Here is a 12,954-nt window from a genome sequence, read left to right as displayed (position 1 = left end):
GAATTTAATTGTTATTTCGAGCAAAGTATCAATAATACCTACATAGACATAAATACAAGAACAAGCTGACTACCACTCACTCTCATCCGCCCCAACCCACCACGCCATCTTATCCCTCTTAAACGACTCAAAATCCCACTCCGCATCCTCAAGCATGTCCTTCCCAGCAGTGTAAACATAAGTCACAGCCGAAACCTCCTCCCCCCTCACCAGCAACCTGAGCACCCGTCGCATGTAGTATTTCCCGCAACTGGCTCTCAGCAGTACCCCCCTCACCAGCATGACTGTGATCACCACCATGCGCTTCCCGCAGCGTGCGCACAGTAACCCGTTTCTTCTCATACTCAGAGCCCTCGAACCTATCCAGTCGATGAACATCGCCGTCTGTTAGTCCCGACACGAGGGTTCCTATGACTGATGTCCCAGCGCTGGTTCTCGGTGCAGATGACTTCTCCATCTCGCTTTGTGGCTCCAGTAGTGCCACGATCCCTGGGTAATCGGCGTTTCGCACGCGATGTCGTCGGTACCCGTGTAGAATGGCGGGTTGGAAGCGGAGCATGGCTTTTTGCCAGGGTTCTGGGTTCGCCTGGCCGTGGATTACTCTGTGCAGGATTTGGGGGGCCATTAGGGTTCCTGGAGGGTTTTTAGTTTTTAGTTTTTCTTGATTCAAGAGGGACTTACCGTAGAAGAAGAGGACGTGGTCGCCCATCGTGTTTGTGTTTGTGTTTGGTGTGGGGTTGAGTGGGTTGGTTGGTTATTGAGTGAGGGTTGAGTGAGAGTTCGAGATAATGAATTCTATGGACTTGACTTGAGGAAATACATAGATGTGCAAATCCAGCAGAAACTTAGAATTTCAAGAAAATCAAACGAAGAGAGAAGAACAAAGCTATGAGAGTTGTCTATGCGGAGATGACAACCCCCAGTTTATAGATGCCGCTTATCGATAAGACCCAAACATCCAAACAGGCCCAGCTGGCTTCATCTTCTCAATTCGTCTCCCAACACACCATGCATTCCTCCTTGAACCGCATCCAGTCCGTATTCGGCTTCTTCTCTACAGTCGCGCTGGTCGTCAGCGCACTGGCAGCCGTCTCGGTCCTCTTATTCCCAGCAGACGAGACCAATGCCTCAGTGCAGCTGAAGAACGTGCAGGTGTAAGTGAGATCGCGATTTCCATTCTCCCTCAAACGCTATATTCTCCCGAGACCAAAAAACCAAAAAAGGCAACCCCATTTACTAAGACCCCATTTCCCGGTATAACAGCGTCAAAGGCCGACCACACTACTACTCCACCAAACGCGAAGAATACGCCCAGTTCCGCTTCGACCTAGACGCCGACCTAAGCCCACTCTTCAACTGGAACACAAAACAGCTCTTCGTCTACGTCTACGCCACCTACTCCTCCTCCGATAAACCCGGCTCGCAGGTCCGCGTCTCAGAGTCCATCATCTGGGACACTATCATTCCCGCGACCCCGTCGCCGTATTCATGGGACATCCTCAAAGACCAGGTCGTTGCGCTTCTTCCCGCGTCCGTTTCGTCGGATGCTGTCTCCGCTGCGAAAAGGAATGCTAAGCGCCATGCTAAGTCGTCCAAGGCCGCTAAGAGTAAGAAGGAGGCTCTGGCTACCGGTGTCTTGAGGCTGCGTGGTCAGAAGGGTAAGTACCAGATCAGTGATATTACTGGTCGTCTGGCGCAACGTCAGAATGTTACTCTTCATGTTGGATGGAATGTTCAGCCTTGGGTTGGGGCTTTGTTCTGGGCGCCTGGTACCGGTGCGGTGCCTAGGACCGCGGGGACCATTGTTAGTAGTGAGCCGTTTGATTTCCCTGAGGTGAAGGATAATAAGAAGGCTGCTGCGGAGAAGAGGGCTAAGGAGGCGGAGAAGGTGGAGAAGGCGAGTGTATAGGCTTTTAGTTGGGTCTGTTGAGATAGGGAGTTGGGATCTAATCTACCTTTTTTGTTTACTTTTGGAGCTTTGGCTAGAATACTCACCTCCTACTGTTGCATTTTGAAAATGATACATATGAATCACATCGTCATTGGAGAGTGGAAAACAATCCTTCTCGACTTATTTATTGTTTCAGAAGTGTCCAGTTACACCCGAAAGAAGGACATGGATCGACGCTATGGATACAGCAGAGGTAAAGGCTCGCTTAGGTTCAAATTCATAGAGAATGCCGACCGTCGACAGACTGGGTCAAGCATGTCGAATATAAGAGTTCGAGGTCATGGAAGGAAAATCACACGGTACCGTAATTACGGTCTGCGGGTGTGTGACGATGGCCTCCATTCTGGATGCGATCGGAGTAAACGCCGGGTGCGGGCCGTTGAGAGGCACGAGTCAGTGGGTCGCGATCGCGACGATCATAATAGACGTATTCCAAATAGAAGGCATGGATGTGGCCGGGGAAGTAGCTGGGAGATATCGCTGGTTAGTTTTCGAGTATGGCGGAAGTCTGGATATCTGGTATAAGACTCACCCAAGAATTGTGAGCAGGACGTTGATCCAGAAGTCAACTCCGCAGCCTGCAATCATAAAGACACCAAGAGGGGGAACTGTGTGGTTTTGTTAGCGGATCATTCTGGTGGGGATAGGTTCATTGTTGATAGATTGAGGGGCGACCTGGGGATCACTATGTGGGTGGGGCTTTTTGGTGTTTTGGTGTTTTGGTGTAGGTTTCCAGCAGCGGAGTAGGTATCTACTTACTGAATAGGGTGATGATGATCAAACAAAGCGTCGAGCAAGTGCCGGCCATGATTGTGGTGTTTGATGTATGTGGTGTTATTGTTCAGGTTTGGCAGATCGAGGTTTGAAATCGGTGGTGGCCAGAAAACTGAGGAGGATTGCAAAGAGGAGGATGAAGATATAAATAGGAATGTTGTCATCCACGGGAGAGTTAAGGCGTTTCATCTTGATCTTGGCCACGACGTCACGAACTGAAAGGGAACTGGTAGGGCTGAGGCACCCGTGAAGCTGATTTGCTGGGTGAACAGATCATGACGTCATCCCGAATTGGCACCGCCACATGCAACAGGGTCAGGATGTGGCTGGTGTCTGTGTACATAGACGGCAAGTACAGTTGACGGGAAGGTACGTTAGACGGACTTGGAGGAGATGTAGAGGTACTGGGAATATATTTCCTGTAATATTCCCAGTGTCAAGTCCTACACCGCATCAATCGCCGCCCGAGTTGTAACCTGCTCGTTCTTGTTGCCAAGCTTCGATATCTGCAGGAATGCGTCCACTCCATACCCTTCCAGACTGTGCAGTTCTAAACTGCCTGCCCAATATTCAGCATAGACTCGACTCATGGGGAGACCCATCCCCAGACGGAGATTTGGCGGTCGTGATGTCAATGTATCCAGGGATCCTTCATGGTATGAATCCCGGCCGGTGTGTTTACGCTCGTGTGACACTTGCAGTTCTTGCATCGTCGCCGCCATTGCAGGGACTTGTCCGAGATTTTCCAGCCGGGTCTGCGTGCGAGGACCCTTGCTAAAGGACCACAGATATGGCAGAATCTCTCGAGGGATTCCTCCTCCTTGATCAGAGATGCGCATTATCACATGCTGCGGGGTCTCGCACACGAGCACTTCGATGGGTGGTGGGGGTTGGGTTGAGTGCTGGTATTTCTCCATCACTGCCTGCACTGAGTTGCGGAGAAGTTCTCCGATGATATATTCCAGGTGGCTCAAGATATACGGGAAAGTCGCGTCGGCGTGGCCCTTAACGGTGATCTCGGGGATCTGGGTCGACCCTGATATCTTCCGCATCAGATCTTGTGCTACCTTCCCACATCGCTCGATCACCTCCTTTGCCTTGCACTTCAGGAACACTTCGCCCACAAAGTCTGCGTTCATGTCGGTTCGGTCGTGGGAATCGGGGAAATGCCATGGCGAGTTGAAGGTTTCGGTTAGAGCTAGGTGCTGCTCTGCGATGACTCGGCGAGAGATTCGCTACCGACGAGATACTTGTTAGCTAGGAGGCAGACCAGAGGTCGGCCTTACATACCGCTCGCAGAAGTGTGTTCATTAACCGGTCCATTTCGTCCGCAGGAGCGAGATTTCGACATTCCAGCACTCCTATCGCCAGGTTGGGAATCGCAACCAGGTGCTCTCGAAGCATTTCCTTCAGGATCTCACAGAAACGGTCATTATCTTCAAGGGTCCGGATCTCAGGAACCACCCGAGCCCGCTCAAATGCTTTGTAGTACAATTCGTATACAAGGGTGAGATGGGGGTTGGCAACCACCACATATGGCAGCTGCTGGATGTCTCGCAGACGATGCGCAAGGCTATCCGAGGACCATGATCAGATTATCTTTTTCCTAGTGCTGCACATTGTCTCCCAACTTACCGAGTAGGTAGCTCGGTCCGCACGTAGTTTGCGGAACTGATGAGTCGTGGTTCAGTCAAGGTACGACCAAAGAAGGTCAACTGGCGAAGACTGATAGGTCGAATAGCTCGCTCCACCCATCTGCCAGTATATCCCGGTTAGTATCACCACTTCAAGCTTTAGGACTGAGAGTCATCCATACTCATCTACTGCTGAAACTGGCCGCCATGGTGGCGGGCTGTGAGCTCCAGAATATAAGCGTTTCGAGGGAGACCGGAGGAGCTGCCAGCTTCTAGCTGGATAAGACAACCTCATTGTGCTCCATGCACTCATTCAATAAGTACCAAGACCATATAAGTGCTCACTATCTTGTGCACGCGCGTGGTCGGGACTTCAAGAGTTTGGGTTGCCGGGCGGTGAGTCAGGCATGTGACACCAACACAAGGCTTATACTTTTGACAATATTTGTTTTTCTGTCTATATCGGGGTATATATCTCGATATATGTATTGTCCTGAGACTGCAAATGCCAATGTCATACGATTTGGATTCTCATCCGAAGTTGCCTCGGATCTGAGGCAACTCGCACGGACTTGGGGCTAACGCATCAGCTTGTGGTCCCTTTAGATCATCTAAGGGTCACCTGGGCATGTTTTGATGATTGAGAGCATTCCAAGAGATATGTAGATTGGCCTGCAGAACTAAAACATATCTATATAGCTATCAACATCATCGATAAACTAGACTGGTATCAAATAGGGCTTTCTTCACCGTATACTCCGCACCTAGGTACTGCTGCATATATTATACGCACTGCCAATTAAGCAAACTCCCTTAAAATTTCAATTCGAGAGAGAGAGACAAGTCAGAGCTCAATGAAAAAGCTATATTTATTTCCAAAATAAGTATATCAAAGACAGATCTCACAAACATCATCCTTCTACCAACAATACCACTGCCGAGCCCTCGAGGCTCCGCCACCGCTAGCTCCGGCCCTGATTATTTTGCGGGTTCAGACGAATTTCCTCCACCACCAGCTCTACAGTGTATTTCTTGCCAACATTCTGTCTTTTTACTCACAAAACTTCCCTAAAATACAAACTTTGACGCCTTCCGGGACGGGAAGGCGCTTTCCGCGATGGAAAACGTGAGAGATCCCCCGACCGTGCCCCTCGCTAGTGTCGTCATTGGACCTAACCCTGTTCTACCAGCTCGCGGAGAACGACATGCTTGTCGATGATTATGACCAATACCCTGCCGAAAAGACCGATGTCGTCGTCGTTTCCCGGTCGGGATCCGACGAGCCTGAGTCCGCACCGACCGCAGATGACCGTATGTTCTTTGTTGCGTCTCCTTCCCTAAACCCCAAGCAGGAGGGCGGTTTTACAGGCTAGCTGGGCACTGCATGGCACTGCATGGCACCTGAATTAGATTGCCCTCATGAAATACACTTCCTGTTTGCTTGTTTGTACTGAGTGGTCGCTAATCAAGAGCCCCCATGGATATAGACGCGGCGATGATGGCAAAGGTCCTCCCCCACAACCAGGACCTCGAAACGCTAGAAGAGGTCCACAACACATGGCGCTTGTCAGACTGGAGGAAGATGGAGCGCAAGTCACACGGACCCGTCTTCCGATGCGGTGGCTCCCCCTGGTGGGTGCCTGAAATCTCTTTGCCTGGATTGGTTCTATGGCTCTGTGCCGGCATTGAATCTGACTCGAGAATAGGCGCATCCTCTTTTTCCCGTACGGTAACCAGACCGAATTCGCCTCGTTTTACCTCGAACATGCGTGGGAGGGTGGACCCCCGGAGAACTGGTACGCTTGTGTGCAGTTCGCGCTGGTGTTGTCAAATGTGAACGATCCTTCCATTTACACGCACCACGGTAAGACATTCAATTCTTGAGGGATTACTCGATCAGAACGCTAAGTTGGATTTTAGTTGCAACACACCGTTTCACCGCCGAGGAAGGGGACTGGGGTTTTACCCGATTCTCCGACCTCAAGGGTCTGTTCAGCCATGCGTGGGAGGGAAAATCCGTCCCGCTGGTGCAAGATGATCAGGCAATTGTCACGGCCTATGTTCGTGTAGTGAAAGATCCCACAGGGGTCTTGTGGCACAGTTTCCAAAAGTGTGTTTTCTCCGGGAGGTTTGACCGAGTGAAGCTAACATCTTTTTTAGTTACGACTCAAAGAAGGAGACTGGAATGGTGGGATTGAGGAACCAGGGAGCTACATGCTACTTGAACTCACTTTTGCAGTCGCTCTATTTCACAAATGCTTTCCGCAAGGTACGAGAAGAAAACTTCGATTGCTCCCCTAACTATTGAGACTAATGAAAATCTTTAGGCCGTGTACCAAATACCGACTGACCAGGAAGCTTCGCGTGAGAACAGCGCGTGGGCCCTTCAGAGACTATTCTACAACCTGCAGACCAATGATGTTGCTGTTTCCACAACCGAGCTCACCGCATCCTTTGGCTGGCAATCCAGTCAGATCTTTGAACAGCAAGATGTACAGGAGCTCTCACGAAAGCTCATGGAAAGATTGGAGCACAAGATGAAGGGTACTGTTGCAGAAAAAGTTCTGCCTGATCTGTTCGTCGGAAAAACTAAAACGTATATTTCTTGCATCAATGTCGATTACGAGTCTTCTCGTGTGGAAGACTTCTGGGATATTCAACTCAATGTTCGAGGCAACAAGACCTTAGACGACAGCTTCCGGGATTACATTCAGGTTGAGACGCTGGAGGGGGAGAACAAGTACGAAGCTGGGCAGCCATACGGTCTGCAAGACGCCAAGAAGGGCGTCATCTTCGAGAGCTTCCCTCCCGTTCTGCATCTTCACCTCAAACGTTTCGAGTACGACCTCAACCTCGACATGATGGCCAAGGTCAATGATTATCACACATTCCCTATGGAGTTCGATGCGGCTCCTTATCTTTCTGAGAGCGCCGACAAGTCGGAGTCATGGGTTTACCAATTGCACGGTGTTCTCGTCCACAGTGGTAACCTCGATGCCGGGCATTACTATGCCTTCCTCAAGCCCACCACGGACGGAGACTGGTACCGCTTTGACGATGACCGAGTCAACCGAGCTACCGACAAAGAAGTCCTAGATGAGAACTACGGAGACTCTCAGCACCGCACGAACGGAGCTACTGGAGGACGATCCGCTATCCGCACAAACAACGCTTACATGTTGGTTTACGTCCGGAAAACGAGACAGGATAATGTATTATTACCGGTCACAAAGGATGATGTGCCCTCTCACATTGGTATGTCCAGAGATTCCTGTTCTTTGGAGAACTGACCGGTTGGCTAACTATGGAATAGAGAAGCGTATGTCTGAGGACCGGGTGGAGATGTTGCGTCGGAAGAAAGAGAGAGAAGAAGCTCACCTTTACATGAATGTCGGCGTCCTTAACGAGGATGCATTCCGAAACCACCACGGCTTCGATCTGACTAGCAGTGACCTACCCGCGGACGATCCGGCCCTTCCTACACAATACAAAACTCTTCGGGCAAAGAAGGTCAGCGAATTTGCACAGGAAATCGCCGAAGAACGAGATCTCAAACCAGAAGCCATTCGATTCTGGGTCATGGTCAACCGTCAGAACAAGACAACCCGACCCGATCAGGTGATCCGCGATCAGGAAATTACTGTTGAAGAGGCGTACAACAAATTCGGTACCAAAGGCCAGCTCTTCCGCTTGTGGGTGGAGGTGGCACCGACTGGCGCAGACGGACAACCTACCCCGTGGCCCGATAATGACTCGATTCTCATTTTCCTCAAAAACTTCGATATTACGGCCCAGACCTTGACTGGTGTTTGCTCCGTCTACGTTCACAAGACCCAGAAGGTGAGCGAGCTGGCCCCGACAATCCTTTCCAAGATGGATTGGCCTGCCGGTACAGAGTTCATGCTCTTTGAAGAGATCAAACATACCATGATCGACGTTATGAAACCCAAGCAGACTTTCCAACAATCTGAAATTCAGGACGGCGACATCGTTACCTTCCAGCGCGCAATTAAGGAGTCCGAACTGCCACCCTCAGCACTTTACACAGACGCTCGGCAATTCTACGATTACCTTTTGAACCGTATGGAAGTTCAATTCGCCCCAATCAAGACCAATGAGGGGGACACTTTCTACTTGACTCTCAGCCGCAAGATGACCTATGACCAGTTCGCCAAGAAAGTTGGTGAGCATCTCAAGGTGGACGAGACTCATCTTCGATTCGCACCCGTGATGGCCAGTACTGGCAGGGCCAAGCCTTTCCTGAAGCGAAATGTCAATCAGAACCTCTCACAAATCCTTAACGGTCAATATGGTGCCTACGGGTACACCATGCACCGGGCAGACGCTTTGTACTATGAGATACTGGACATGAGTTTGACTGACTATGAGAGTAAGAAGTGCTTCAAAGTCACATGGCTTCCCGATGGCGTCACCAAAGAGGTTCGTGTTAAGCATTCCCTACCCATGACCCTGGGATTTGGCTAATATTCAAGTAGGAGATTGTTGAAATCTTGATTTCCCGCAGTGGCACCGTAGCAGATCTTCTGGCTGCGTTGCAGCAGAAGCTGGAACTGGGCGATGAGCCGATCCGGGTTGCCGAAACACACAGTGGAAAGGTCTACAAAGAGCTTCGGGAAGACCAAAGCGTGGCTGCCATTAACGAATACGCCACACTCTACGCCGAAAAGATCCCATCGGAAGAATTGAATCTGGAGGCCGAGGACCGCGTCATTAGCGTGTTCAGCTTCGATCGCGAACCCAACCGCACTCACGGAATCCCCTTCAAGTTTGTTGTGAAGCCTGGAGAACTTTTCGCGGAGACAAAGAAACGCCTTTCCGCTCGCACACAGATCAAGGGCAAGAACTTTGAGAAGCTTAAGTTCGCCGTGGTCCCCCGAACATCCTTCACTAACGCCAAGTATCTTGAAGATGGTGAGTGCCTTTGCTTCGATTCCATTGGAAAATCTCCTTTTGGGCTAACTAACTTCTCTCAGGTGATATCTTGTCAGACGTAGCCGCTGGTGCCGATGACTTCCTGGGTCTTGATCATCCCAACAAGAGCCGGAGTTTCTGGGGCAAGAGTGATGGATTCTCCATTCGTTAAACAAGTGTTAAAGTCATGGCGCTGGGGGGTTACGAGTTGATGGAGGGCTGTATGCTGCAATCCGGTACATGAGCAGCGACACCCTGATGCGATGATCATGCCTTTCTCTTTTTTTTTTTTTTGCGTATTACGTTATGTAACCAGCCGAAGTAGAAGACAATCCCGTCTATATGATGAGTACAGATTGTTTATTTTCCCATGTGTTGTGCATCTCTACAAAATAGACTCGTGAAGTAGTCCGAAGTTGATATATACGGAAGTTTGTTTGCATGGATGCAAACAAATCAAACAGCGGAAGACAAAGTTGGCCAGAACGCCATCTCCTGACGCGGATATCATCCCCCAGTTCAACGGTCCCCTCTCGGTTTATCTTTCTCACAATGCGGTTCGCTCTTTTCGCCGGCCTGGCCTCCCTGGTCTCATCCGTCACCGCAACCGCCCTCACCTACAGACTCGACGCGAACGAGAAAGCATGCTTCTTCACGAACGTTGAGCAGAGCAACGCCAAAGTGGCCTTCTACTTCGCGGTACGTCCAATTGGTTATCCAGCTATAACGCATTTATTTCGTGATATTTTGCTTTAGTCGCGGAGCTATGGATATACGTGGTGGCGCCAAATGCTGATCTTGTACGATGCAGGTCCAATCCGGCGGTTCCTTCGATGTCGACTACACCGTCACCGCACCGGGCGGCAAGGTCGTTCTAGACGGCACAAAGGAGCGCCAGGGCGACTTTGTCTTCACTGCGCAGAGCGTCGGCGAGTACGCCTTCTGCTTCAACAATGAAATGTCCACCTTCGCCGAGAAGATGGTCGACTTCGAGATCGCCGTACGTTCCATATCCGTCGACTTAAGGAAGTGGTCAACAAATGCTAATTGAGCAATTGAACCTACAGGTTGAAAACGAACAGCGCGCCCAACTCCCCTCCCGCCAGGGCGCTAGCCCCGAGCAAACCTCCAGCCTGGAGGAGTCCATCTACAAGCTGTCCGCGCAGCTCTCCACCGTCTCCCGCAACCAGAAGTACTTCCGCACACGCGAGAACCGTAACTTCAGTACCGTGCGGAGTACCGAGCGCCGGATTTTCAACTTCAGTGTGATTGAGTCTTTGATGATGGTTTCCATGGCTGCGTTGCAGGTCTTTGTTGTGCGCTTCTTCTTCCAGGGTGCCCGGAAAGGTATGTTCACTTGTTCCCCGTATTTGAGGGTTGGATATAAGCGCAAGTCATGGTCGTGTCCGGACTGTCTTGTCGCTGCTGTCTATCCTATTTGGAGGATTCGTATTGACATTTTGAAACAGGTTACGTGTGATGTGAGCATGAGCATGAACAATAATATGATGCATTTTACTACCTTCTATGTCTGGCGTGTTGGCCTAGTTATTTTTGTTGAAAAATCTATGATGTTCTTGTCTGTCTGGATAAAAAATGGGAAATATATTCGGTATAGTAGTTGGCTTCGAGTCATGGTGGCCATTGATCGTATGGCATGCCAAAAGAGAGCAATTGAGGTAAATGTTTGGTCTCTCAAGCAACTTGGGTTCAAGCCGAAGGTCTACAATGTTGTACTAGGGGGACCTACAACCCACCAAGGGAAGATGGATTGTCACATCGGCAGAACCAAAAAACACTGGGAAAGCACATGCGCAAGATGCCCGATGGTATACGTTGTACGCCCCAATATCTATGCTCCATGCTCGAGATGCCCGGTGGTATAAGCTGTACGCCTCAAGCTCTATGCTCCATACTCGCAGGGATATAACCGGTTTCCGTCGAAGGGAAGTCTCCGAATAGTCAGATCGTCTGTCGCTGAATAACATCAATGGTCACTGAACCATAGCGCAGCCGGGGAGGCGAGGGTGATCGGTGCTGCGTGCTGCACGCCGGCTGCATGTTCGCAAGAGTAGAAACCGGTTTATGTCCGAAAGAAGGGTCTTTCGCTGAGTCGAGACCGTTGAAAAGTTGTGTCGTGTTGTGCTGGACCCGTTCTCGTGTTGTTGTGCCTCTCCCGACACCTACCATGCCAGTTAACCGTGCAGGCGGGGAAGCGGGTACTCAATGCTCGCAGAGACGGAACCTGTTTCTGAGCGAAGGGAAGTCTCCCATTAGTCCTCCGTATGTGGAATTTGATATGTGGAATGACTTACAACAAATCCTTGCGACCAGAACGCAGAGCGGAGGCGAAAGCTCACATACTGATGAGTTTCGAACCGGTTTCATACGTCAGTTAGACGTTGTCTTCCCCATATATAATGCCAGAAAGATGGTATACACAAGTCCAGATGCATCGATGAATGCTAGTGTGTTGAGTGCTGTCCAGCTAAGGGGCAATGTTGTACATATTACTATGGGAACCGACATCTGATCCAAAACAGGTTTTTTAGCTTCTCGCTCTGGCCCGCAATATACAGGGGGCTTACAAGCAAATCTAGAGACGATCAATAATAAATTTGTGGAGATAGGGTTGTCGATGGACGCATATGTTGTAGGTGCATCTGGGTAAGAGGCCATGACGTGAGGTAATGCCGGTACGAATCGGCTCTGTGCAATCAAATTGCTTCCAGTGATATCATATTCTCGCTACGATGTGCAACATACATAGTATACCTCCGTGCTCCTTTGGCTTGCAATACATCATAGGGATCGCCGTCAGAGCCTGCGGTGTGATATCATTCAAGGTGCCGCTGGAAATTGTCAATCTCGGGTATCTGACTCAAGTGCTGTTTCAATTGATCGGCATGCAGTACGGAGGTGTACAATGCATGTATTGTATTTGATTTGGGGCATTCTGAGGCTTCAATGTCGTCATAATAGCCTTGTGGGTTCGTATGTGGTTCATGGGTCAGACCAGGCACGGGCACGAGCTGGAATGGGATAATGAAGAAAGTGGACCGTGAAGACTCGTTCATTGACATTTCATAGGCAGGGAAGACCCGCAAGTGCACATTGCGGTAACGTCCATGTCTCGCACGCTTTTTTTTGACATGCTCGGCTGTTGATACAACCTAAGTAGGTATATTATCGTATGCTGTCATATCCGGGATCAGACCCTCGAGGTGGAGAAGCGGTGTTATGGTTCATGCTCCATGATGCTCCATCAGACTAGTAGTATATTGCAAAAGGGGCTAAAACACAGGTTGTACTCCACAAATTTCTTTCTACTTACGACATCGCATAGAATTTGAGTCAACTCATGAGTATCATAGTCTATCTACCCACTTTGTGAGAAGATGTCTCTCTAGTCTTCATATGTACGGTATGATAAGCTCACTATATTACCAACTTTGATCTAGACCGGTGCCAGCTGGATTAAACTGCTTCCTGGGAACCCCAAGTCTATGCTGTAGTCTGAAAAGTCAGATGGCCGATCATGACTGTAAACGAGAAATATAGGTTTTAATTCAAACGATCGTCTGGCGTTGCTATTTTGCTCCCACAAGAAACATTGCTCTTAACAAAGGGGGGTTCTATATGCTGGATATAAGCTCCGGCTTG

At 49.8% G+C, this 12,954-nt stretch overlaps 6 protein-coding genes across 6 annotated transcripts; 3 read left to right on the top strand and 3 right to left on the bottom strand.

The window, feature by feature from the left end:
• Nucleotides 1-75: 75 nt before the first annotated feature.
• N7471_007165 (gamma-glutamylcyclotransferase family protein) lies at nucleotides 76-747 on the bottom strand. Its single transcript, XM_057279884.1, has 2 exons — nucleotides 682-747; nucleotides 76-633 (listed from the first exon to the last, which is right to left on the bottom strand). The coding sequence occupies exons 1-2, from the start codon at nucleotides 707-709 to the stop codon at nucleotides 149-151; spliced, it is 513 nt and encodes a 170-aa protein (XP_057134144.1). The 5' UTR covers nucleotides 710-747; the 3' UTR covers nucleotides 76-148.
• A 261-nt stretch (nucleotides 748-1,008) lies between these two features.
• Nucleotides 1,009-1,909, top strand: N7471_007164 (signal peptidase complex subunit SPC3; the record flags this gene model as incomplete). The annotated part of the gene is made up of 2 exons (XM_057279883.1): nucleotides 1,009-1,154; nucleotides 1,264-1,909. 2 exons carry the CDS (start codon nucleotides 1,009-1,011, stop codon nucleotides 1,907-1,909), a joined length of 792 nt encoding a protein of 263 aa, XP_057134143.1.
• A 334-nt stretch (nucleotides 1,910-2,243) lies between these two features.
• Nucleotides 2,244-2,759, bottom strand: N7471_007163 (YqaE/Pmp3 family membrane protein; the record flags this gene model as incomplete). The annotated part of the gene is made up of 3 exons (XM_057279882.1): nucleotides 2,244-2,418; nucleotides 2,484-2,559; nucleotides 2,711-2,759. The coding sequence occupies 3 exons, from the start codon at nucleotides 2,757-2,759 to the stop codon at nucleotides 2,244-2,246; spliced, it is 300 nt and encodes a 99-aa protein (XP_057134142.1).
• Nucleotides 2,760-3,168: 409 nt separating this feature from the next.
• N7471_007162 (protein kinase PKP2) lies at nucleotides 3,169-4,787 on the bottom strand (the record flags this gene model as incomplete). Its single annotated transcript, XM_057279881.1, has 4 exons — nucleotides 4,542-4,787; nucleotides 4,361-4,480; nucleotides 4,016-4,298; nucleotides 3,169-3,960 (listed from the first exon to the last, which is right to left on the bottom strand). The coding sequence occupies exons 1-4, from the start codon at nucleotides 4,670-4,672 to the stop codon at nucleotides 3,169-3,171; spliced, it is 1,326 nt and encodes a 441-aa protein (XP_057134141.1). The 5' UTR covers nucleotides 4,673-4,787.
• Nucleotides 4,788-5,382: 595 nt separating this feature from the next.
• Nucleotides 5,383-9,619, top strand: N7471_007161 (ubiquitin-specific protease UBP15). Its single transcript, XM_057279880.1, has 10 exons — nucleotides 5,383-5,485; nucleotides 5,550-5,670; nucleotides 5,847-5,991; nucleotides 6,066-6,223; nucleotides 6,280-6,469; nucleotides 6,520-6,628; nucleotides 6,687-7,614; nucleotides 7,673-8,799; nucleotides 8,856-9,291; nucleotides 9,354-9,619. The coding sequence occupies exons 1-10, from the start codon at nucleotides 5,477-5,479 to the stop codon at nucleotides 9,461-9,463; spliced, it is 3,333 nt and encodes a 1,110-aa protein (XP_057134140.1). The 5' UTR covers nucleotides 5,383-5,476; the 3' UTR covers nucleotides 9,464-9,619.
• A 224-nt stretch (nucleotides 9,620-9,843) lies between these two features.
• On the top strand, nucleotides 9,844-10,771 carry N7471_007160 (p24 family protein; the record flags this gene model as incomplete). Its single annotated transcript, XM_057279879.1, has 4 exons — nucleotides 9,844-9,990; nucleotides 10,103-10,291; nucleotides 10,359-10,638; nucleotides 10,761-10,771. The coding sequence occupies 4 exons, from the start codon at nucleotides 9,844-9,846 to the stop codon at nucleotides 10,769-10,771; spliced, it is 627 nt and encodes a 208-aa protein (XP_057134139.1).
• Between the last annotated feature and the right edge of the window lie 2,183 nt (nucleotides 10,772-12,954).

The sequence above is a fragment of the Penicillium samsonianum genome (genome assembly GCF_028829775.1).
Source record: "Penicillium samsonianum strain IBT 33392 chromosome Unknown utg000004l_segment0_segment0, whole genome shotgun sequence".
In the NCBI taxonomy this organism is placed as follows: Eukaryota; Fungi; Ascomycota; class Eurotiomycetes; order Eurotiales; family Aspergillaceae; genus Penicillium; species Penicillium samsonianum.
The sequence above is the reverse complement of the archived record's forward strand: the minus strand, read 5'-3'. Positions and strand labels throughout refer to the sequence as shown.